Source organism: Delphinus delphis, chromosome 1 (genome assembly GCF_949987515.2).
Source record: "Delphinus delphis chromosome 1, mDelDel1.2, whole genome shotgun sequence".
In the NCBI taxonomy this organism is placed as follows: Eukaryota; Metazoa; Chordata; class Mammalia; order Artiodactyla; family Delphinidae; genus Delphinus; species Delphinus delphis.
In genome coordinates, this window is record NC_082683.1 from 47,647,619 (window position 1) to 47,670,985 (window position 23,367).

General features: G+C 44.2%; 1 protein-coding gene across 1 annotated transcript in view; it reads left to right on the forward strand.

The window, feature by feature from the left end:
- Window positions 1-23,367, forward strand: part of C8A (complement C8 alpha chain) — a 72,213-nt gene that overhangs the window by 45,597 nt on the left and 3,249 nt on the right. Inside the window, exons 8-10 of the mRNA XM_060022772.1 lie at window positions 16,527-16,658; window positions 17,793-17,950; window positions 22,291-22,513. Coding sequence (XP_059878755.1) covers window positions 16,527-16,658; window positions 17,793-17,950; window positions 22,291-22,513 — 513 coding nt within the window. The remainder of the gene's footprint in view (window positions 1-16,526; window positions 16,659-17,792; window positions 17,951-22,290; window positions 22,514-23,367) is intronic.

Sequence of the window (23,367 nt, forward strand, 5' to 3'; positions counted from 1 at the left end):
TTTCAATGTCTTTTTTCTCTCTGTGTATCTTTGATCTAAGGACTTTAACAATATTTATATTCTATCAAGTGCTTGTTTCTAAGAAATACCCCGTGTGGTATACATTCATGTCCTCAAAGAGCTGAGCTTGGAATGGAATGATTTAAGTGAACACATGGGCTGGTTTGCTCTGGGGGGATCTTTTGTCCTTGGGTTTGCCTCAGATTCTCTATGGGTTCATCCCAGAGGACGCACAAGGCTGTTTTCTTCTAATGTGTTCTTTAGATAAAATGCTTCTCCCCCAAAGAGAGCATGAAACCATCCATCAAAAATCAGGGGATGTCTTGGATGTTGGGGAGGTGATGTTAGACTTCAGTGGGACCCTAGACTTTCCTCAAGGGCTGCTGCTGAGAGCTTTCTACCTTCTACAGGAAACAGTATGGATTGGGGCTTGAATTTCTGGATTTAGATTTTTTTTCTCCTTCATCCCTTCTTTGGATCTCCTATTATTTGTCTTTGTATAAAGATCTGACAAAGAGAATAGTGCATTCACCATCTGGCTGCTCTGGAGTCTGGCCCTATTACAGAGCTGATAATTTACCTAGGACAGGGCAAGTACTTCAGTGACACCATTCTATTCATGTACGTTTCCTGCCTTCTTTGGCACATGCTGTGCTGTCAGCCTCCAAAGCACTTTCCTGTCTTGCCAACCTGACAGATTCCAACTCATTCTTTTGAACTTGTATGGGCAGCCCCACCTCCCTGAAACCTGCCCTGATATTCCTCTGCACATTCTTCCATAGTTTTGTTCGTTCAGACATGCATTCATCAACCATGTTAACTGAGTTTGTATCATGTGCCAGGTGAACAAAATCGACATGGTTCCGGTTCTTCCAAAGCTCACAGTCTAGGGGAGGAAACTAAATAAACAGCCAGAACCCCAGATGTCATCCTTGGTTCCTCCTTTACTTCTTGCCCCTCATCAGTGAGACCTGTCATCTTTACTTCTAAAGCACACGTGGCATCTGTCCACATCTCTACTACCACCTAACTGGTCCAAACAACTATGACCTCTCATCTGGCCACTGCTAGAATATGATGGCTTTTTTTCTTTTCTTTCTCTTTTTTCTCTTTCCTTTCTTTCTTTCTCTGTGTTCTTTTCTTGTTGTTGTCATCGTTGCTGTCCCGCTCACACTCTAACACAGCAAGCTTATTTTAGCCTAAAGCCTTGGTACTAGCTATTCTCTCTGTCTGGGCTATCCTTCTCTCTGATGTTTGCATAGCTGTATTCTAATCATTCAGATCTCAACTTAAATGCCCCCTCTTCAGAAAGGCCTTTTCTGACCATGTGGCAAGTCCCTCTTTGTTATAGCACCCTATTTTAATTCTCAGAACATCACTATATATTCTGTAATTACCACGCTCACATGCCTTTTTGTTTATTGTCAACCTCCTCCTTCTAGTATGCATGTTCCATGAAAGCAGGGGTCTCATATGTTTTGTTCACAGTTATATATTCATCTCCTAGAACAGTGCCTGGCCTTAATAACTTCTGTTGAGTCAGCTAATGAATAGATACATATAAAATTGCAAACTGTGATAAGAGCTGGCTAGAAAATGAACAGGTCGTAGAAATAGAGAATAACTGTGAGAGGAGAAGGAGAAGACAATCACTTAGTTTAGGATTATCTGGGAAAGTGTCTGGGATTAACTGGGATAAGGTCCAAAAGATTCAGAAGGAGACTCCAAAGACAAGAAAGAGGGAGGATGTCCTGGGCAGAGTGGACAGCCTGCCATGTTTGAGAACTGAAATAAGCAACGTGTGGCTAAAGCCCGCAGGTGAGGGGAGGATGGAGGGAGCTGAGGTTGGAAGAAGCTGCAGAGCGTCTTGCTGGTCATGGTAAGAAGTATGGACCATGTCTGCAGTGAAACGGGAAACCACTGCAGGGTTATCAGCAGGGCACTGCCAGGGTCTAATCTCTGTGTCAGCAGGTCGTTCCAATACTATACAGAGTACAGATTACATGCGTTGAGAGTGGACTCAGGGAGCACAGTTAGAAGACTCTTGTTGACATCCAGGTAGGGAATAAAGAATGGAGATGAAAGAATATGATTGATTAGGGACATATTTTGAAAGCAGAGTTTAGATAATTTGCAGATGGCCTGGGTGTGAATTGTGAGGTGTACTCCTTCTACATTACATTACATTATATTTACATTACATTATATTACATTACATTACATTATTTTCGTTCTACATTATATTTCTAACACACACACACACACACACACACACACACATTAGGGCAAGAAGAACATGATGAGTTTGCCTGGGAGGGCCAGCTTCCTGGGAGAGATGTCTCTCAACATGCAACATGAAGTAGAGTTTCTTAGCAGTTAAGGAATCTAAGTAAATCTGATAAGATACCTCCATCAGGGATGCTGTAATAGAAACCATGCATGGAATAGAAAGTAAACTAATAGCCCTCAAGGCTCTAAAAGTTCATGATTCTATAGTTTGGGGCCATATTGAAAGGGCTCTGCAAAGACCTTAACAAAACATGACTTCTATTGATGCTCTGCTGGTGAGAAGCCAGTAGCATTTCATGGCCCCATATAAAAGCCATTAGGCAACGCGGTAGTAAAAAGAGTTCTTTTTACAAAGATGTCTTTGCTTTTCATGTAGGTCCTGCCATTTAAAAGCTAAAACTTTGAATCTCTGAGTCTCAGTTTTCCCATAACTAATGTGTGGATAATAAACTACTGCAAAAGGCTCTTATGAGAATTGACTCTAAAAAGCACGTGATAAATAAAACACGGTCTAAACGGTAGTTACTATTATGGTTTACAGTTTTAGGTGGGATTGTAAGTAGCAAATATCATTTGATCAAGGACTGTGGAATGAAAAAATATGCCGGCAGATGGTAGCAAGGAATCCAGATTTTGGAGTCAGACACATCTGGGTGGGGATCTTGGTTCTACTAGTTAACAGTTGTATGACCTTGATCAGGGTACTTGATTTCTCTGAACCTTAGTTTTTTCAAGACCCAAATAGGAATGATAACAAGGATTTGTTTGAGAATAATTCCAAGTACATCTTGCATGATAAGTGTTTAAGCAGATAGCTTTCCCTTTAATGCAGGATATTAGGATAGCTTAGTGTTTGAAAATATGGGTTCTGTCACTTATTAGCTGTGTGATTACCAGCAGATTATTTAATCATTTTAAGTCTCAATTTTCTCACCTGTTAAGCTGGAGGTATTAATGGCATTTAACTGATAGAGTAATTGTGAGGAATAAGTGAACTTATCTACAGAAAATATTTAGTGTAATGCTCAGGCTCTAATGAGCACTCGATAAGCATCAATTGCTGAACAAGGTTCTAATTTAGATTCCTTGGGCTCAAATCTCATCTCCATCACTTATCAACCATGTGACCCTCAGGCAAATTAACCTCTTCATGCCTCAGTTTCCTGTTTCCCTAAATGAGACAATGACAGTAATACTTCATAGGATTGTTATGAATATGAAATGAAACAGTCTGTGTGATCAGGTGGCCCAGGGCCTGGCATAGAGTAAGAGTTTAAAAATGGTACCTATTATTGCTGCACTATGTTGATGTTACTATTACCATATTTATTATTCCCTGCTTTCCAGTTATTAACTCTATAATGTTAACTGTCCTCTCATCTGTAAAGTGGGGACAATAAGACAACATATCTCATAGGGCTCTGCAATTGGTCAGCTCTGAAACACTGTTCAAATGGAAGGGAAATCATTATCATCATGTCCAGCCTGCAGTGGGCAATATTTCCGCTGTAGACTTGGAGACTCATCAATCATGCCTCCTCCCCCACCTGCCCATTTTTTAAATCAAAGTCATTCATTTCTTTCTCTAGAGCTTCATCCCGTTTTGGAGGGACTGCTCCTCCCACTGATCAAGGTCAATTTGAATTCTCATCACTATCTTTCAAGGTGGTAACAACTCTGCCTAAATCAGTGCCTGCATTCCATTATGCCTCCCCTTGATGGCTGCCAGATAACAGTGACGCTGGAAAAGATCCTTCTAGTGAGAGTACAGTACGTTCAGCCAGTTACTGGTCATTGCCCTCTAGCTGGGGTCCTTGGCCAACTGGTCTACCACCTAACACACTGGGTAGAAAAAGTCACAGCGACATGACTAAAATCTCACTAAAGCTGATATCAATTATACTTCTACATTCTCTTCCTCCATCTTCCTTTTCTCTATTTATTCATTCCTTCAGTTTTTCATTCAACATTTATTAAGCCCACATAACATGGTAAGCACTGTCTAGTTACCAACATGGGTCCTCTTATCTCATATAGAAGGTAATGGGGTTTCTCTGTTATAATCATCTGATTATAGTCAGGATGACTTATTAAAGGACAACCAAATTGATTACTACCTAAAATGGATTAACAAATTATCTTTTTATTCACTGTACTTAGAATTAACTGGTTCTAATAAAATATATTTACATATAAAAACTCCTAAGGTTGGTAAAATGTAATCATTCACATCTGGTATTGAAGATGATCTTCATAATAGCTTCTGAGGAATTATATTATTATTTTTCCCAATTTTATAGAGAGAAAGCTGAGGTCCAAAGCCCCAAAGTAAATGGCTCAACATGATTCAGTTAGTTTTTAACTAAGGTCTTCTGATGTAGAGCTTGTGTATTGTCCCACACCATTTCCCCACACTTCTGTCATTCATTCTGATACTATATTCCAGGGGCTTAGACTCTAGCAGCACTGGTAAGATGGCCAACAGTTAATGAACATTTCATTATGTGGCAGACACTGAGTTAGGCACTTTAAATGCACTATCTCATTTAATCCTCAGGAAAGACTGGGGAAGAGGATACTATAATCCCCAATTTACAAATGAAGAACTGAAACTCAGCAATGTTAAATAACTTGTGCAAGGTCGAGGTCATCTTGTTGTTATGGGTGGAGCCAGACGTCCACGTGAGAACCTGTGATGTAAACCAACACGCTGTAACGCCTCAGAGGTGTTTTACCTAGGATTTTTCAAACTGCCGGCCACAGCCCATTAGCAGATTGTAAGAGAAATTTAGTGGGTCATGACCAGCATTCAACAAAATGAAATAGAATACACTAAGAGGGAAATCCTCAGAGAGCATCACACAAAGCATGGTTAAGTATTGCAACTTATTTCAGCTGGATGTCAGTGGGCTGGGTCATGATCTAAAATGTATTGCTTACTTTTGGGGGTAGTCAAAAACGCATTACACACACTGTCTGAACCCAGTGTGCTCCACGGACTGTGGACATGTATCTAATCACTTTAAATAAAGGGAAAATCATCAATAGCCATAATGAAGGCATTAGGAAGTATATTAGCTGGGGTTCTCCATACACTTTACATATATATGTAAAGAGATTTATTATTAAAAAAAATTAGCTCACATAACTGTGGAGCCTGACAAGTCCCAAGATCTGCATTTGGCAAGCTGTGGACCCAGGGGAGTTGATGGTTTAGCTCCAGTCTGATTTCGAAGGCCTGAGAATCAGGGGAGCTGAGGGTGTAGTCCCAGTCTGAAGGTTGGCAGGCTTGAGACCCAGAAAGAGCTGACGTTTTAGTGTGAGTCCGAAGGCAAGAAAAAAGCCAATTTTCCAGCTCAAGGCAGTCAGGCAGGAAGAATCCTCTCTTACGCGGGGGACGGTAAGATTTCTGTCTATTCAGAACTTCTGCTGGTTGAATGAGGTCCACCCACTTTAGGGAGGGCAATCTGCTTTGCTCAGGTTACCGATTTAAATGTTAATCTCATCCAAAAACACCCTCACAGGAACACCCAGAATAATGTTGACCAAGTATCTGGACACCCTGGCCCAGTCAAACTGACACATAAAATTAACCATCACAGGAAGGTGGTCAAGGGGGAAAGGTAGAGGCAGATGTGAGTAATAACTGCCAAGGTAGGTGTGTGAAGTCTCATGTAATGAAACAGCTTATCTAAATGAAGATGAAAAAAACAAGCATTCACTGAGTTCTAACTCTGTGGCAGGCGGCATACTGAGTTCTTACATGCATCTCATTCCATTTAAGCTTCCTGGCAATGCTTTGAGCTGTGTTTTATGGCTGTACCCATTTTACAAATGATGAAAACCAGGCACTGAAAGATAAATGACACATCCAAGGTGACACCACTGGTTAGAAGCAGAGTAAGGTTTGAAATGAGGATTTCTAATTCCAACTTCAGTGCTTCTTGTGGTACCCCTGGATATTTATTTCACTTATTTTCTTTTTTAAAAAACTATTAAACTGCTTGTGATAGCTTTGAAAGTGGATAAATCAGGTTTTAAAAATACCTAACGGAGTATTATACTCAATATTCACTCCTAAGGGCAATATTGGGTCAGCTTGACCCTTGACTGGGAATTGTCACAGCGAACTGTTAAAGGTTAAACTGACCAGCTTGTGACGGTCCGTTCCGAAGCTTAGGTACATTCACAGAGCCAAGAACAAGCATGGTGTGCTGCCACCCAAGGCACTCAATAAAGCGAAACTTGAAGACCTATAGACCAGAAAATGTATCTAAGCCACCAATGGCAGGTGGTTTCAATAGCAAATGCTACCGGGACCACTGAGTTGAGGACCAGATATGGGCTCAGGCGGAAAGAACTGATCAATTAGTGATGTCTAGCCGAGGCAGAGGCTGACCCACGGTAGAGCCTCAGTATCTTTCCGGCTGGGGTAATTCAGAATCCAAGCCCATCAATCCTGGGCGTCCTCTGGAGATTTCCTTACACTCTGGAGAGTCGTGGATTCCTAATGGGTCTGAGCAGGGATTAAGGGCCCCTGAGCTATGTGTTTTCTCTTCCTTTAGTAGAATGAGACAAAGGCAGCCCAGATGATTAAGCTGTGTATGGACAGTAACTGGGATGAGATGGGTGTATAAATTAAGTCCCTCAAATTTTTCATACATTCCATCACATTTATATATTATTGATGTTGTTTGCTGACAATTCCCTTTCAGGAAGGTTCTAAGCAGAGCATTTTCCCTTCTTACCCAAAGTAGCAGGCAGGAAACAATCTCCGAGGAAAACCCTTCTCATAATCTAATCTCCACCCGTCCATCCATCCATCCACTCACCTAGTAAATACTCAGAGAGAACCTATGATTTCCAGGGACACAGGAGTGAAACACACAGATTCCCATCCTGGAGAAATGTGCAGTCAGTTGGGGGCTAAGAATAATACAATGCGATAAATGCTTGACTAGAAATAAATACGGTAGAAGCACAAAGGAGGGAGCAACCCACCCTTTCTTCCCCTCCCATTTTCTAGACTCCAGAGACATTCACACCTGATCTTCTGACGTTAGTAGGAATGGGAGCTTGCCTGGTGGAGAACGCAGCTGGAGCTTTCTAAGAGGAGAGAGTTGCATGGGAGTGGCTGAAGCAGCAAGTGGTGAGGGTCAGTAGTAGGAGATGAGTGATTCACCCAAAGGCCAGACTCTTTGTAGAGGGCTTGCCCCTGAGGCCGGTGCATACGTGAGAACAATCCAGTGGCTGGGTTATGGCAGGACAAGTGCTGATATCAGTAACCTGGAAACGGAGTCAGTGTTGGCCTCCAGGGAGCCACAGAGAGGATGACAAGCTGCAGAATGGCAAGCTGCTCGAGCCACGCAAAGGTGAACATTGAGACAGGAGGGTCCCTGCCACCGGACCAGATGCGCAGCCTTCAAGGGAGCGTGCACTGGCCCTGCTCTACCCTCCAGCCCACTGCTCACTGCGGGGCTAGGCTGTACTGAGCTAAATGCTGGTCCCTTGACTTAATCATACTCACTTTCTTCTTGCTGCTGTTCCTTCTACCTAGAACACTGCTCCCCTCTCCTCCCCACCCTCTCTTCTTCACCTGCCTAATGCTTATTCATCTTTGGTCTCTGCTTAAACAGGGTTTTCCAGACAGTCTTTCTGTCTCCCCAGTTCCAGGTTGGGAACCTGTCTTAGGTATTGGGTCGGCCAAAAATTTCATTTGGGTTTTTCCATAACATCTTATGGAAAAACTCGAACGTACCTTTTGGCTGACCCAATACTTCCGTGTACCCAGGACACAGCTCTCTGTATATCACACTATTACAACTGCCTGTTTCCATAGTGCATCTTGTGAATGATGTGTTTCTGGAGTTTTGTCCACAGGCTGAGGCTGACTCACAGTAGAGGCTCAGTGTCTTTCTGGCAGGGCTGGTTCAGAATCTAAACCCATAGGTGCTGGGCGTCCTCTGGAGCTTCTCTTACACTCTGAAGAATCAAGGGTGGATTTCTAAACAGTCTCAGCTGGACTGAACAGTGAGGATGGTGAGGTGGGCAGGAACCTGATTGTGAAGAGTCTTATACTCATGGCTAAGTAGTCTGGGCTGGCCCAAAAGGTCTTTTGCTGTGTCTGCTAACCAACCAATCATCCTGAACAGACAGGCACTAGATTCTAACAAGCTCCAGGCTTTACCCCAGTTACCATGACAACCAGGCTTCACGGCGGCGATGGATGGTATTGAATGACTGACAGACTCCTGGTGTCTTGGCTCTGTCCCCACCCCACTTAAGTCACTTGCATACACATGGAACTGAGACTCTCAGCACCCTCCTCCTGAATTTGTCCTGATTTTGACTTTCCACCTCTATCACTGAAAACAGCCTCAGCCTGAAAGGAGAAAAAGGTGTGATAATGTCAAAATTACTCCCAGGACCACCCTTAGCTCCCTCTCCCCAACTGATATAATGTGGCAAGAAGAAAATGGGCTTTGGACACAGACCTTGGTTCAATCCCATTCTACTATTTACTTATTGTATCGTTTTGGGCAAGTGACTGAAACTACCTAAGCCTTGATTTGCTCATCTCTAAAATGGGAATAATTGTACTTGCTGTGGAACGATGTGTGAATATTAAATAACGCCTGGAAAATCTTTGCCCAGCACATGATGTGGACATTGTTCCCTCCATCTTCTTCATTCACTCCCTCTCAGTTAATAGAACAGTTTATCCTGCAGAGAAGTTGGTTAAGAAAATTGGTGTTCACAGACTCCTCAGCCTCCCGTATTCTCCAATTTTTCCAGTTCAGAATCAGGAAACAACAGCCCAGTCTAGGGATGCTGTGGCCTTTCTGGCAGCAGTAATGATAGTAATACTTGACCATTATTGCTAGTTTCAAGCCAGGGAGTATCCTAAGCACTGTACGTGGCATGGGTTAACTCATTTAACCCTCAGAGCAACCCTATGAGGTAGACAGTGTTAAAATCCCCATGTCATAGATGAGATAACTGTGATACAGGGAGGTTCAGACAGTAAGTGAGCATGGAAATTTCCACCTCAGGCAGTTTCCATTTCACAGCCTGGCCCTCAGCTATACTGCTGCCTCCCATCATGACCAAAATCATCTAGCGGGTCAGAGTCCCTGAAGGTAGCCCTTTATCAGGTGGAGGGAGACCTGAGACCGCAGCCCCAGCATTGCCCATTGGGAGCATGGATTCCTTTTTCTGAGCTGCTTTGTGGAATGAGGGGTTTGGGGAGGCCACTGCTACTCATGGCCCATGATGAACAGTTTCCTGCAGAGTAAGACTGGCTTGATGAGATGGCGTGGGCCCCGAGTTTGGATACGGCGCACCTGGCATCAAACCCCGATTCCTGGCTTGTTAGTCATGGAACTTTGGGCAAGTTACCTAACAATCATAGCAACAACTAATAAGAGTTGTTGAACACTTAATTGTACCAGACACCAGTTTTAGAGATTCATGCATAGAAACCATTTTCATCTCCATTTTCAAATGGGGAACATGAGGCACAAAGAGGTTCGGTCACTCATCCAAAGCCACACTCCCAGTGAAGGGTAGAACTCTGGCTCCAGAGTTCACACACTTAACCACCACAGCTCCTGCCTTCTCCAACCCCAGATTGCCTGCAAAAGGAGTAATTCCTCCCAGCCCCATTGTGAGCCTCCAATGAGATAATGCAGATGAAAGAGCTTTATAAATATCAACTCTTAATCAAGCATGAGATATTACAAGGATATGATTTATACTGTCACCCAAAAGAAGACCTGTGACTCTCAAAACATTTTAGAGGTATTGTCTAGATGGGTTGGAATCAGCCCATCCCTGAGCATTTCTGGGGGCTTGTTACATGCCGAGCCTTGCAAACCCAAGAGATGACTTCATAAGTTTGCAGGATAATTGGAAGAACAGACCAAGAAACTGACAATTACTATAGTGTGCTAAATACTGTGCTATAGGGAAGCATGCGGATACCATGAAGGACACACAGGGATACTGCGGGGACACAGATATAGGGCCCTTGTGAGTGAGGGAATGTTTTCTAGAGCTGAGTGGGAGAAACTCAGTGAAGGAGGTAAGGGAACTTTCTAGTCAGAGGGAACAGCACATGCAAAGGCACAGAGGTACCTGTACTATTATTCTCAGGTGGTTGGGAAAAAACATGCATTTTTTTAACATTTTTATTGGAGTATAATTGCTTTACAATGTTGAGTTAGTTTCTGCTGTATAACAAAGTGAATCAGCTATATGTATACATATATCCCCATATCCCCTCCCTCTTGAATCTCCCTCCCACCCTCCCTATCCCACCCTTCTAGGTGGAGAAGCATGTGTTTTAATGGATACACAGAAGCACCTGGGGGCAGGGAAGTTAGCCAACGCTTCCCAGCTCATCCAGTCACAGATTAAACAATCATCTTTTCCAATGTTATGGCATGAAATAGGCTATATGATTCTTCCTCTCCCTTGAGGGCAACCAACATAGCAAAGCAACATAGCACACAGATCACAGCAGCAACCTAAATGGCATCTGTTTGCTGCACAGAGATAAATAATGCATCACACCTGCTCTTTTCCACCTGATGCTTGTCATCTGAGGAACGACAGAGACTTGCTGATTCTGCCACCTCAGAAATAAGGCTGCCTGGCTCTGCCTTAGAGCCACATAGATGCAGTATCTCCACGGAGGTGTGAAGACAGCTCTCACACCTGCACCACAGCCCAGACCAGGTGTGAAACAAGCAGTAGACATGGTGGCCAGAGACGTGTCCCCCGGGCTCCTGGCCTGCCAGGCGGGCACAACAGCTCCTCTGGGGACCACACTAGAGTGGGAAGGACCCCAAGGGTCTCCCAGTACTTCCCTGGCTGATTTGCACCTCCTTCCTTTCCACTCTGGAGTTCAGACCATGTTGGCCTTTCTGAGCAGACTCTTGCTGCTGGGGGCACAAGGCCTTCACGCGGCCTCCCTTTGCTCTCAATGTTCTCCACTTTGTCTGGCTAATCCCTACTCATCCTTTCACACTTGCCTCTGGTATCCTTCCTCTGACCCCCTAAGGAAGATTGCCCCGAGCTTGCTGCCTTCTTTCAAAGTCCTCAACACACAGTACAACAACTATCAGCTTACCTGTCCATGTCTCCACACTTGGCTGTAAGCTCACTGACAGCAAACACTCCCTTTAGCCCTCTTCACTTCCCAGATACCTGGAACACAATAAGAAATCATTAAGGACGTAACCAAGTGATCTCAAATGCTCCTCAAGTGTTCCGGTGTGTTTCTTAAAGTTTCAGAATCTTGGCTTTAGAGGAGCTCTTAAAAGACATCTCGTGAATTCTGCAAATGCTTCTACTCACAGGCAAACAGCTAACTTCTGCTTGGGACCCTCCAGATACGGGGAGCTCACTGCCTCCTGAAACAACTCCTATCTCCTTGGCCTCTGAGTGTTGCGGTGATTTACCTTAAGCTGAGCCTCAATCTATCTCCCTGTAGTATCTGCCCTTTTGGTCCTAGTTCTTGCCCTTGTGACCACACAAACAAGCCTAATTCCTCTTCCTCAAGACAACCCTCCGGAGGGCTGAATCTAATCCTACTGACCTCTCTTAAAGAGAAACCTCTCCTTTCTTGTTCAGGTAAACATCCTGCAACCCCTCAAACATTCCCCAAAGGATTTGGCTTTACATTTCTTCACCCTTACGCTCATTCTCATTCAAATCATTCCCCATTTTCTTCTTTTATTAAATCTTATTGTGGTAAAAACACTTAACATGAGATCTAATCTTGTAACAAATGTTTAAGGGTACAATACCGAATCCTTCACTATAGGGACAATGTTCTGGCAGATCTCCAGAACTTACTCATCTTGCATAGTTGAGATTTTATGCCCGTTGATTAGCAATTCCTCGTCCTCCCCCAACCCCCGGCAACCACAATTCTATGCTCTGCTTCCATGAGTTCGGCTACTTTACATACTTCATATAAGTGGAATCATGCAGTGTTTGACCTTCTGTGACTGCCTTCTTTCACTTAGCATGATGTCCGCCAGGTTCATCCACGTTGTTGCACGTGGCATGATTTCCTTCTTCTCAGAGGCTGGATGATGTCCAGTGAATGTTCTGTTTTCTTATTTCCTTTTAAAAGTGTGGCTCCCAGAACTCGGCACCAGGTTCCGGGTTTCTCTAACCTGCGCAGAGGGAATGAGATTATCCCCGCCTTTACTTTATTGATTATAATTTTCACCTGGCTTCATTGCCCTCCGGAGCTGAAAGTGATCTAAAACCCTTGGGCCTTTTCTCTTGTTCTCCTGCTAAGCTGGCTCTCTTCCTTACTGTGCTCATGCACTTGGTATTTTATCCCCAGGACAGGATGTTACAACTTTTCCAACTGAGTCCCATTTTGCTATGCTTGGTCTGTCTGTCCATCAGCCCTTTGAGGGCTTTTTGGACCCTGATTCTTTTTCTTCCTCTGGGTAGATACAGTGAGCGTGGCTGCTCAGTCCATATCCAAGGCATTGACAAAGGCACCGACTAGGTTAGTATGGAGGCCGGCTTTGTGACAGGCCACCAGAGGTTCTCTGTAGGACCGTGGTACTCAGTATCTCATCCCAGATGCACTGCATAGGCTTCATCTGGGATAGTTATTTAAAATACAGATTGCTGATTACTCAGAAATACAGAATCAGAATTGACAGAGGTGGGGCTCAGGAACCTGTGTTTTTAATAAGCCCTCCAGATGATCTCAATATGTAGCCAGGTTCGGCAAACATCAACTCCTGTTTACTGAGCACGAAAGTCTAAAACAAACGGCAGTTTGATCTGGTCCAAAGCTGACTCTAAGGAGCTGATGGGATGGGGTGGAGCCCTGGCAGAGCACCACCTGGTCCTATAGTCTAGAGATCCCCAACTCCCGGGCCATGGACTGGTAGCGGTCCATGGCCCGTTAGGAACCAGGCCGCACAGCAGGAGCTGAGCGGTGGGCGAGGGACTGAAGCTTCATCTGTATTTACAGCCGTTCCCCATCACTAGCATTACTGCCTGAGCTCTGCCTCCTGTCAGCATTATGGTGAGTTGTGTAATTATTTCATTATATATTACAATGTAATAATGATAGAAATAAAGTGCACAATAAAGGTAATGCGTTTGAATCATCCCGAAACCATCCCCCCACTCCATCCGTGGAAAAATTGTCTTCCACGAAATAAGCAACTCTCGGGACCCAAATCCGTCTCCATTTACTATGTTGCCCCACACCTGCTAGCTTCTCAAGGCCAGAACCTTGTAATTTAGATTTGCATCATATTCATACCAGTTTTATTCTCACAGTGTCTACCTTGTCCAACACACGGTATGCCTGGGATGGTACATAGTAGATGCTTACTAAATTTTTCAGCAGAATTTAGTCTGATGCAATAAATAGAATTAGCTAATTCTTCTAAGCAAGAAAGATGAGTTTGAATCTCAGCTCCACTGTTCTTTTTAGCTATGTGGTTTTGGGCAAGATAATTAATCTTTATGAACCAAGGGCATCACAAGTAAACATAAGAAGTATGGGGTAGGTGACTAAGGATAATTTAGCCCTCATGCTGTATGATTCTCAGGTCACAGACCTCCCCTTGCTGGCTGGTACCCTCCTTCAGGGTCCTCGGGAGGCGATCCTTTGCAGACAAGCCGTGCTGCTGAGATCAAGCTGGAATTCTCTTCTCCAAGCAGCACGTGGCAGGCTGTCTGCAGACCCCTCATGAGTATAATCACTCCACAGGCATCCCCCAGCCCCCACTAATCGGCCCGGCCCGTCACTTTAATTGGGCAGCACTACACCACTCACCTAAGTAATCACTCTGGCTTCTGCCCATGAATTCCTTTCATCCACTTTTGTTTATCACGGTTGAAGCGTTTTTTAATCAAAACAATTAAATATGCTAAATCTTCCTCAATTAGTAGTGCACTAAAAATTAAAAGTACTCGAACGGAAATGGCAGAAGAAACCCTGTGCTCGGCGCTGAGTGCTGATGCTTAAAGCACCACTTCTCCCAGGCACTCTCAGCTTGGAGTTATCCAGAAGCTGCTGTGCACAGAGGCACAGAGGGCTGCAGCCGAAAGGGGACTCAGGACGAGCAAGTCCAACCCTTTCTCTCCATAAATGGGAAACTGAGGCCCAGTGAGATCATGGGCCTTTTCTAAGCTCATACAGGGTGTCAGGGACTGGGACGCATTTTGTTTTACTTTTTAAGAAAAATAAAATGTGTATATATTTAAGGTATATAGCACGATGATTTGATACAAATAAAGCGAAATGATTATTACAGTCAAGCTAATTAACATATCTCTCGTTACGTGCGTATGACGAGAGTACCTGCAATCTACTCCCTTGGCAAATTTCCAGTATTCAGTACAATGTTATTGATATTAACTGTAGACATCAAGCTGTCCATTAGATCTCTAGGCTTATTCCTCCTACGTAACTACAAGTTTGTGCAGCATCCCCCCTTTTCCCCCACCTCCTCACCCCGGGCAGCCACCGTTCTCCTCTCTGCTTCTATATATCGGACGTTTGTAGAGTTCACGTATAAGTAAGATCAGGCGTTTTTTTTTTCCTTATGGGTATGGCTTATTTCACTTAGCATAATGTCTTCAAGTTTCACCCATGTTGTCGCAAATGGCAGGATCTCTTTATGTTTTAAGGCTGAATAATTATTTTATATATAAATGGGATCTATGTGATATATATATAGGGTATATATGTGGGATATATAGAGAGTATATACATATATACACACAATTGTATATATAATAATTATATATTTGTTATTATATATAATTATTATATATTTTATTTATATTATATATAATAATTATGTATTAAAATTATATATAATTATATCTATAATAATTTCTTTATCCATTCATCTGAGTGACTGGGACTTAAATTCAGGATTCCTGACTTGTAAGATTCTTTCCATTAGAAGCCCTTACCAAAGGACTCTTGGCATTCATTTATTCACTCATTTTTCTCATTCATCAATCATTTACTCTGAGAATACTCACTGAGCTCCTCCCCCATGGCAGACATCGTGCTGCTAGGTTGACAAGAGAGTGGTGAATAAGATGCCAGTCCTTGACCCCATAGAGTCTGCAGTTTCATGCAAAGGCTGGCAGGTAAACTTGCTGCCTGATACTCCCTTAAAAATATTGAATCTAATCCTTAGCTTAACTGAATTACAACCTAAATTATTTTTCCTTTGTGGTTGCCAGAATAAGACACTGACTGGTCATAATTATTGTATAGTTGCAGTGAAAAGTAATGACATGTTGCCAATGCAAACTCCAGTTCACAACCTTCAGAAGACTTCAGCTACTGAGGGAGCTGAACTCTGCAGCAATGGTCAATATCTTGCTCCAGTCTGCTTTTGTAGCCTTATCTTGCCAGCTGACCAAGGGTTGGAAACCTAGTTCTGTTCACCTACAGGCTGTGGGATCGGGGAAAAATGAGGTTATGCCTTTGAGAATTATGTTCCTCATCTGCAAAATGCAGATTCCTCAGCAACTCCTCAGATAGAGACAGAGACAACTAATGTAGGCCTCACAGTTCTCATGGGGCCAGAAGCCAAGCAGCCTCCCCAGGGAGATCTATCCACCTTCTGACAGCACTCTGGCCTCTCTGGGGTGCAAAGAGGACCTGGGCAAAAAGAACTGGGACACATATGATCATTCAGACCTAAACAAAGCACATGGGTAGCTCTGAAGAAAGAGGGAGGTGTTCTGATCCAAAAATGCTTCATGGAAGAAATGATATTTGAATTGGAGCTTGAGTAGACTTTAGAAAGATGGTGAAAAAGGAGAGAGGAAGGGGCAGCAAATGCAAAATTGGTGCCAATCTTGGGCCAGGCACTGTGCTAGGCACAGGGGTATATCGAGATGGATGAGATAGAATCACTGTCTCAAGGAGGCTCCGTGGAGAATGTGCAAAGGAAAGGGAACAAGCACTTTTCACCAACTAGTGTGTGCAATACATATTCCTTCTCATTTCAAGAATATTTGCACTGGAACCAGACAGAAGAGAACACTGAAACTGGGTTAAAGAACTGGGACTTCAACCCAGACCTCTTAGACTGCAAAATACAAGCTAGCTTTTACTACTGTGAGCTAGTGAGCTGTGAGCTACTACTATGAGCTGGTTGTACATATTCACGGTCTTTCAGCGTCTCAGCATTCTGTTTCTCTGCTCCCTGTTGCAGGTGTTTCCAGCAATGATATCCAGACATGCTTTGGAGGCTCTTTTGGCATCGACTATGAGTACACAGATACAACACAAATTGGAGGACGTTTATCAGGAGAAGATTGTAAAAAATTTGGAGGGGGCAAAAAAGGCAAGTATTTAGTAATGGGCTTCCCAAAAAAGAGAAGCCAGATTTTCCCTTGGACACAAAATCGGGGCATGTACGCTATTCCCCCCACCACCACCAACTGATTCCATTTCAGTCAATGGTCACACTGCACATCTGCTGAATACCCCAAACCAATGACCTGTAGTGGGCTTATTTTGAATTCTGCATAGGCTGAGATCACCTTAGAAATACTTGACTTCGTATGGTGCACCCTCCCAGATTTCAAGCACTAGACAAAGATCTAAGTAAGAGCTGGGTTGAAAGGAATGTGCAGATGGAACTTGGAAAGTCGACTGTTGGATAAAGTCCCATCAGGTACAGTCCCGAGGGAGGAAACAAGTTTGCTGAGAGAGAAAAATGGGTTATCAAGTCCAAGCTCAAAGAATAATTATTAGAGAAAGATTGTACAAGAATATTCTGTAACATCTCCCACACAGGTCACTACGAGTGTTCGTTCATTCATTCAACCTGTATTGAGTAATTTTTTCCAGGTGGGAGACACAGAGGATGCAGGGATGACGAAATAGTTTATAGTACAGTGGATGAGTAGATGAGGTTCAAGTTACTCCCATTGCATTGGGCTACTCATGTCTCAGGGCCTTAAGTCAAATCCTTCTTCTCTCTGATGCCCTTCCCTCCTCCTTCCAATTACCTGCCAAGATTTATCCATTCTTCTAGATAACTCACCTTTTTTCCTGACCACCTCCCCACTGCTACTACAGATCTGACCACATCTCTCTCTGCACCCCTACTGAGAGAGAAATCTGTTACAGCACTTACAATATTCGATTGCACTTATTTGGCATGTAGCAGGCACCAAGTAAACATCTGACATAAATATTTGAATAAATGAATGAATGAGCCATCATCCACTTTCCCATCTTCTCCCTCCTCCATGTTGGGTTGGGCTGTCTTCCCAGCGTCTGCTCTAATCCAAAGGATGGATCTGTTTCCAAGTCTCGGTGCTTCTTTTCTGCCTTGTCCTGCTAGTTAACCGAGCAAAGTAGAAGGGTGGGAGACAGGTCTAAGGAGAGCACTTACACTTTGTTCCAAATCTCATTAGCAGAGCTTGGCGTTTTAGGAAATGAGCTAATGTGGTTATTCTCTCGATGGCAGACGATTACAACAAGACAGTGGGTGTGGAAGACATCATTCCTCTGGTGCAAGGTGGCAGCCCTGGCTGGGCAGGTGGCTTGACACAAGACAGGAGCATCATTACATATCGTTCCTGGGGGAGGTCATTAAAGTATAACCCTGTTGTTATTGATTTTGAGGTAAGTCTTTTCGCAGTTGAAGAAACTCTACGTTCACGAGGAATGAAAGTGAAGCAGACCAGATCATTTCATATTTCTTATTATAAGCCCATCAGAGAACAAGATTAAATGTAACGGCACGCCGAACTGGTGGCCTTCCCCGTCTGACTACGGGGATACGTGACTCTAGACTCAGGCCACAGGAGAGCTGGGATCACAAGCTTACTATCCGGCCAGGGCCTAGATTTACACTCGTAGTCCCAGAATTTCTTCGGGATTAAGCCACCTTAGAAAAATAACAACTCACATACATAAAAGACTTTAAAAATCACATCTGTTAAGTTGGAAGTTGGCAAACTTTTTCTGTAAAGGACCAGATAGTAAATATTTTAGGCTCTGTGGGCCACATACAGTCCCTTTCATACAAGTTCTTCTTCTACTTTTTTTTTTTTTTGCAATCTTGTAAAAATGTAAACATCATTCTTAGCTCAAAGGGCATACAGAAACAAGCCGTGGGCTGAGTATGATTTCAAGCTATAGTTTGCTGCCCCTCCCTGCTCTACGTGGTCTCATCACAATGACCTCTGGCACAGATGGGATTCTCCCCATCGAAAAATTAGGAAACTGAGGCTCCAAGTCATCAAGTGAATCGTTTCAGGTCACAGAGCTCATATGTGGCAGTACCTGGATCCCAGACCTTTGGACTTAATGTCCAGTTCTCTCTTCCCTCTATCCTAGCACCTGCCTTAAAGCCATGGTTCCCAGCCACCGGGGTCAGTTTTGCTCCCCTAGGAGACATTTGGCAATGTCTGAAGACATTTTTTTTTTTTTTTTTTTTTTTTTGCGGTACGCGGGCCTCTCACTGCTGTGGCCTCTCCCGTTGCGGAGCACAGGCTCCGGACGCGCAGGCTCAGCGGCCATGGCTCACGGGCCCAGCTGCTCTGCGGCACGTGGGATCCTCCCGGACCGGGGCACGAACCCGTGTCCCCTGCATTGGCAGGCGGACTCTCAACCACTACGCCACCAGGGAAGCCCTGAAGACATTTTTGATTGTCACAACTGAGAAGATGCTACTGGCATCTAGTGGGTAGAGGCCAGGGATGCTGCCAAACATCCCCTAATCCACAGGATAGCTGCCCACGGCAAAGAAATATCCGGCCCCTAGTGTCAACAGTGCCAAAGTTGAGAAAGCTTGCCTTAAATCTCTTAACCCCACAAAGGAAGTAAAATTGTATTCAAACTGCAATGGAAGTGGATTGTTCTACCAGTATTGTCACACTATTCAATTCATATGCAAGCGTAGTTCATTAGAAAAAAGAGTTATATTTTGGGCTTTTAAATAAAATATTATTGTTTTCTTGCCCATTTTCCATGACGTTGCTCATTTTCTATAGAGAGTTAAAAATTCCAGGTGTGGATACATTCCTTCTCTTAAAATATATACCAACAGTTAAACCTAAAAGTCTATTATAACACCCTCTTCTCTATGAAGAAAGAGGTCAGATGGATTAACCCTGATTGCATTTCTTCTCCATGCATTAAGGGACCATTTTCACACACCTGTAATTCACATAGGGTCTAAAAATTGCTATCATCAAGCTATTAGTGATTTGGGCAAAACTGTAAAATTGCTATCAGGAGTAACATATAAACTTTCATGGTCAAGACGTGAGCTCTTTGTTTGCCTTGAGCAAAACTTCCAAGGGAAGACTGACATTCGTGACTTGGAGAAGACCCAATTCTGTCTTTTGGGAGAGCCTGGGTATGAGGTGAAAAAGATATAGTTCGGCTCATGGGTCAGCCACCTTTTTGATGTGTGACCTTGGATGAGTTACTTCATTTTCTGAGCTCCCGTTTTCTGCTCTGTAATATGGGCATAATAAAATGTTACATCCCAAGGTTAGGGAGAGAGAAGTGAGTACTTAGTAAATGTCAGTTGAGGAAGCAGGTTTGTGGAGGTTGCGTTAGCTGGCCAAATCTCAGAGCCGGGAAATGGCACAAGCCCAACTGGAGCCAAGACTGACTGACGCTAACGTTCATGATCTCTTTGCAACCCATGATGCCCCCTGGAAGGCTGGCTTCGAAACATGAGGCTGTTGGCAGGTCACAGAGCAGGGGAGTGACACAGATAGAGCTGTGCTTTGAAAGGAAAATGCTCACAGAGGTATGAAGGATGAAGGAGAGACAGACAGACAGACTATGGCCATGGAGAGGAAGCCAGTTAGGGAGTTATGTGGAACCTGGTGCTCAGAGTGGAGTCTTATTCATTTGCCTATTCCAGAGCTCAGCAGTGCCTATTTATGGCAGGTGCTTAGATTGAGTGAACATAGGAATCATGCTGTGTGATGATGCTGTTATGGTATATATTATTATATGTTATATGTTATGTTATAGTGTGTTGATATCACACTACTTGCCTTCTCTGAATCTTTCCTCTCATTTGTAAAATGGGAACGAGACCGTTGCCAATATCTTTTCAAGCTCTAACATTTTAAGAATCATTTCTCCATCCCTCTTCCCTCTTTAAGTTCCACAGCCCTTCCCAATCCTCTGCATGAGGATTTGGGGAAGAGAAAGGAGAGATGGGGGTCTGAGTGCTGACCTCCCCTGGAAGGTCAAAGGGAAGTTGCCCGTTGGTCCTGGCCTTCTCTGGAACTAAGAGTCATCTTTAACCGGGGCAGCCCTTTCTGTACTGATTTCCTAACAATGGGGCCAAATTCCCTGAACTTCCAGTAATGGTCTTCTCCCCTTGGCTGGGGGCCCAGCCAGTCCTGACATGAGCAGCCTGGTGACCTCAGGCACAGCCCCCTGGCCACAGGTCAAGGTTTGTTTGCCATGGGTCTTTCTGTACACATCTCCAGGAACCCATTCAAAGCATGGCGAGTGCCCTACTGACCTCTGATTCTTGAGAAGTGAGTTTGCTCCAGTGGGGCTCAGTCCCATCTCTGAATGGCTCTGTGACCTTGGCAAATCCCTCCCCTCTCAGAGCCTCAGGTTACTTACTCTCCTGTAAAATGAGCGATCTGGAAAAGAGATTTCATTTGATGGTTATGTGTTAAAATACATAGCCTTATAAGCATGCTGAAGACCACCATATATACATGCAATTTGAAAAATATAGGCTTTTTTTTTTACTATCATCACATCTAACTAATAAAAATGGTGCTTTATTTTATACTGTTCTTCCTCTCTGCAGTGATATCTCACACTCATTACTTTTTTAGATCCTCACATGAATTCTAAGAAGTAGGTTATTATACCCATTTTATAGAAAACAGGGCTCAGGCTTGGGGGCGAAAGTTACGAGTTCTGGGCCACACAGCTGGGAAGCGAGCAGCATTGATTTAGCTTTGACTATGTGACAGGTCTTCCCCATCTCTCAACTTTAATCCTCACAGTAAACCTGGAGTGTAGGACTATTGTTCTCACTTTCCAGATGAGGGAGGAAGGCTTCATGTGTAATGGGACAGAGATCACACAGCTACAAGTTACAGAGCTGGGACCTGAAGCCAGATTTTCTAGCTGCAGAGTCAATGCTCTTTGCTACATCTACTACTTCCCAAGCAGGGGTTGACTTCCCCACACCCCCGCCCCAGGGGACATCTGGTGTCAGGAGACAGTTCTGGTTTTCATGACTGGGAGGTTCTACTGGCATCTAGTGCGTAGAGGCCAGCGGTGCTGCTAAACACCCTGCAATGCACAGGCCAGCCTGCCCCTGTCAACAAAGAATTGTCCAGCAGGAAATGCAATAGTGCCAAGGTTAAGAAACCCTAGACTACAGTCCTGCCTAGAATGGGCACATGTGAATGACTCCACCACCATCATCCCCCCAACAGCCTCAAATACACACAGGCAAACAACACATTCACACCATTACGGGCGGTGCTCAGCAGTGGCAACACAACTGCATTAAGGACTTTACTAATTCCTACAATGAAGGTTGACAATAAAAGACACACACACACACACACACACACACACACACACACACACACACACAAATATATAAATACTTTATACTCTTCCTGATTCCTAAAAGTGCTGGAGGGGGGCAGATGAGTTGGCACAGATAGCTTCTGGGCTCTTGTCTTCCTCTGGGACCACAGGTTTCAAAGTTAAGTAGGCTGGTGTTCAGCATGGTCCACTGTGTGGTCCTGAGCTGGTCACTCAAACACTCTGAGCCTCTGCTTCTTCATCCATGGGTTGGGGGATTCAGGATCCAATACAACTGGATAAAGTTGAGTGTCTGGCTCTGTGCCTGGCATGTAGCAGGCCTTCCAGAAGCTTGAGGGCCAGTTCTTGGGCTCTGGGAAGCTGGACAGAGCCCAGGGAGGGGCCCTCTGTTCTTTCTGTGCTCACAGTTGCAGCCCATCCATGAGATACTGCGGCACACGAACCTGGGGCCTCTGGAGACCAAGCGTCAGAACCTGCGGCGAGCCTTGGACCAGTACCTGATGGAATTCAATGCCTGCCGCTGTGGGCCCTGCTTCAACAATGGGAAGCCCATCCTCGATGGTACCAGCTGCACATGTCAGTGCCCCCTGGGTCGCCAGGGCCTTGCCTGTGAGCAAATGGAGTCAGAGGGTAAGACCCGCACATCCTCACTCAGGTTCTAGCCTATCTCGGCTTAGAGGGGCCAGCACAGAAGGGACCTTTGGGGTTCCCAGCCTCTCTGTTCTATGCCCTCTTGCCCATTGCTCTAGGAACGCACATTCTGAGCTTTATGGCTGACCCCCTACATTTACTGGTTTTTATGCTCTCTCCTTGCCATTAGGACCCTCTCAGATGATGACTGTTTTTTACCAAGGTGTATGTGGACAACAGGATTCATTTCCGGAGGGATGTATTCGTTTCCTAGGGCTGCCATAACAAATTACCAAAAGCTGGGTGGCTTAAAGCAATGGAAATGTATTGTCTCACACTTTTGGAGATTAGAAATCCCAAATCCAGGTGTACTGGCTAGGTGGCTTTCTTCTGGAGGCTCTGTGGGAGACTCTGTTCTCTCTCCTAGCCTCTGGCATCAGTCAGCAATGCCCGGCATTCCTTGGCTTGTAGGTGCGCCATTCCAGTCTCTGCCTCTGTCTTCACATGGTGTTCTCCACTCTACGTCTCTGTTTTCTCTCTTATAAAAATACTAGTCATTGGATCAGGACCTATCCTGATCCCGCATGACATCATCTTAAGTTGAGTTTATCTGCAAAGATCTTATATCCAAATAAGGTAACATTCACAGGTAATGGAGTTTGAACTTCAACCTATCTTTTGGGGGACACAATACAACCCATTACAAGGGATAAGTAAGTTGTCATTATAGCACAAGGAGTCATGACTAAAAACAAGGTTGGGGCAAGTAACATAAAGCTTAATGTTTCAACGTTTAAACATATTAAGCTGCAGCACAAACCAACGGGTATCAGAAAAGAAGGTTCTCAAACGAG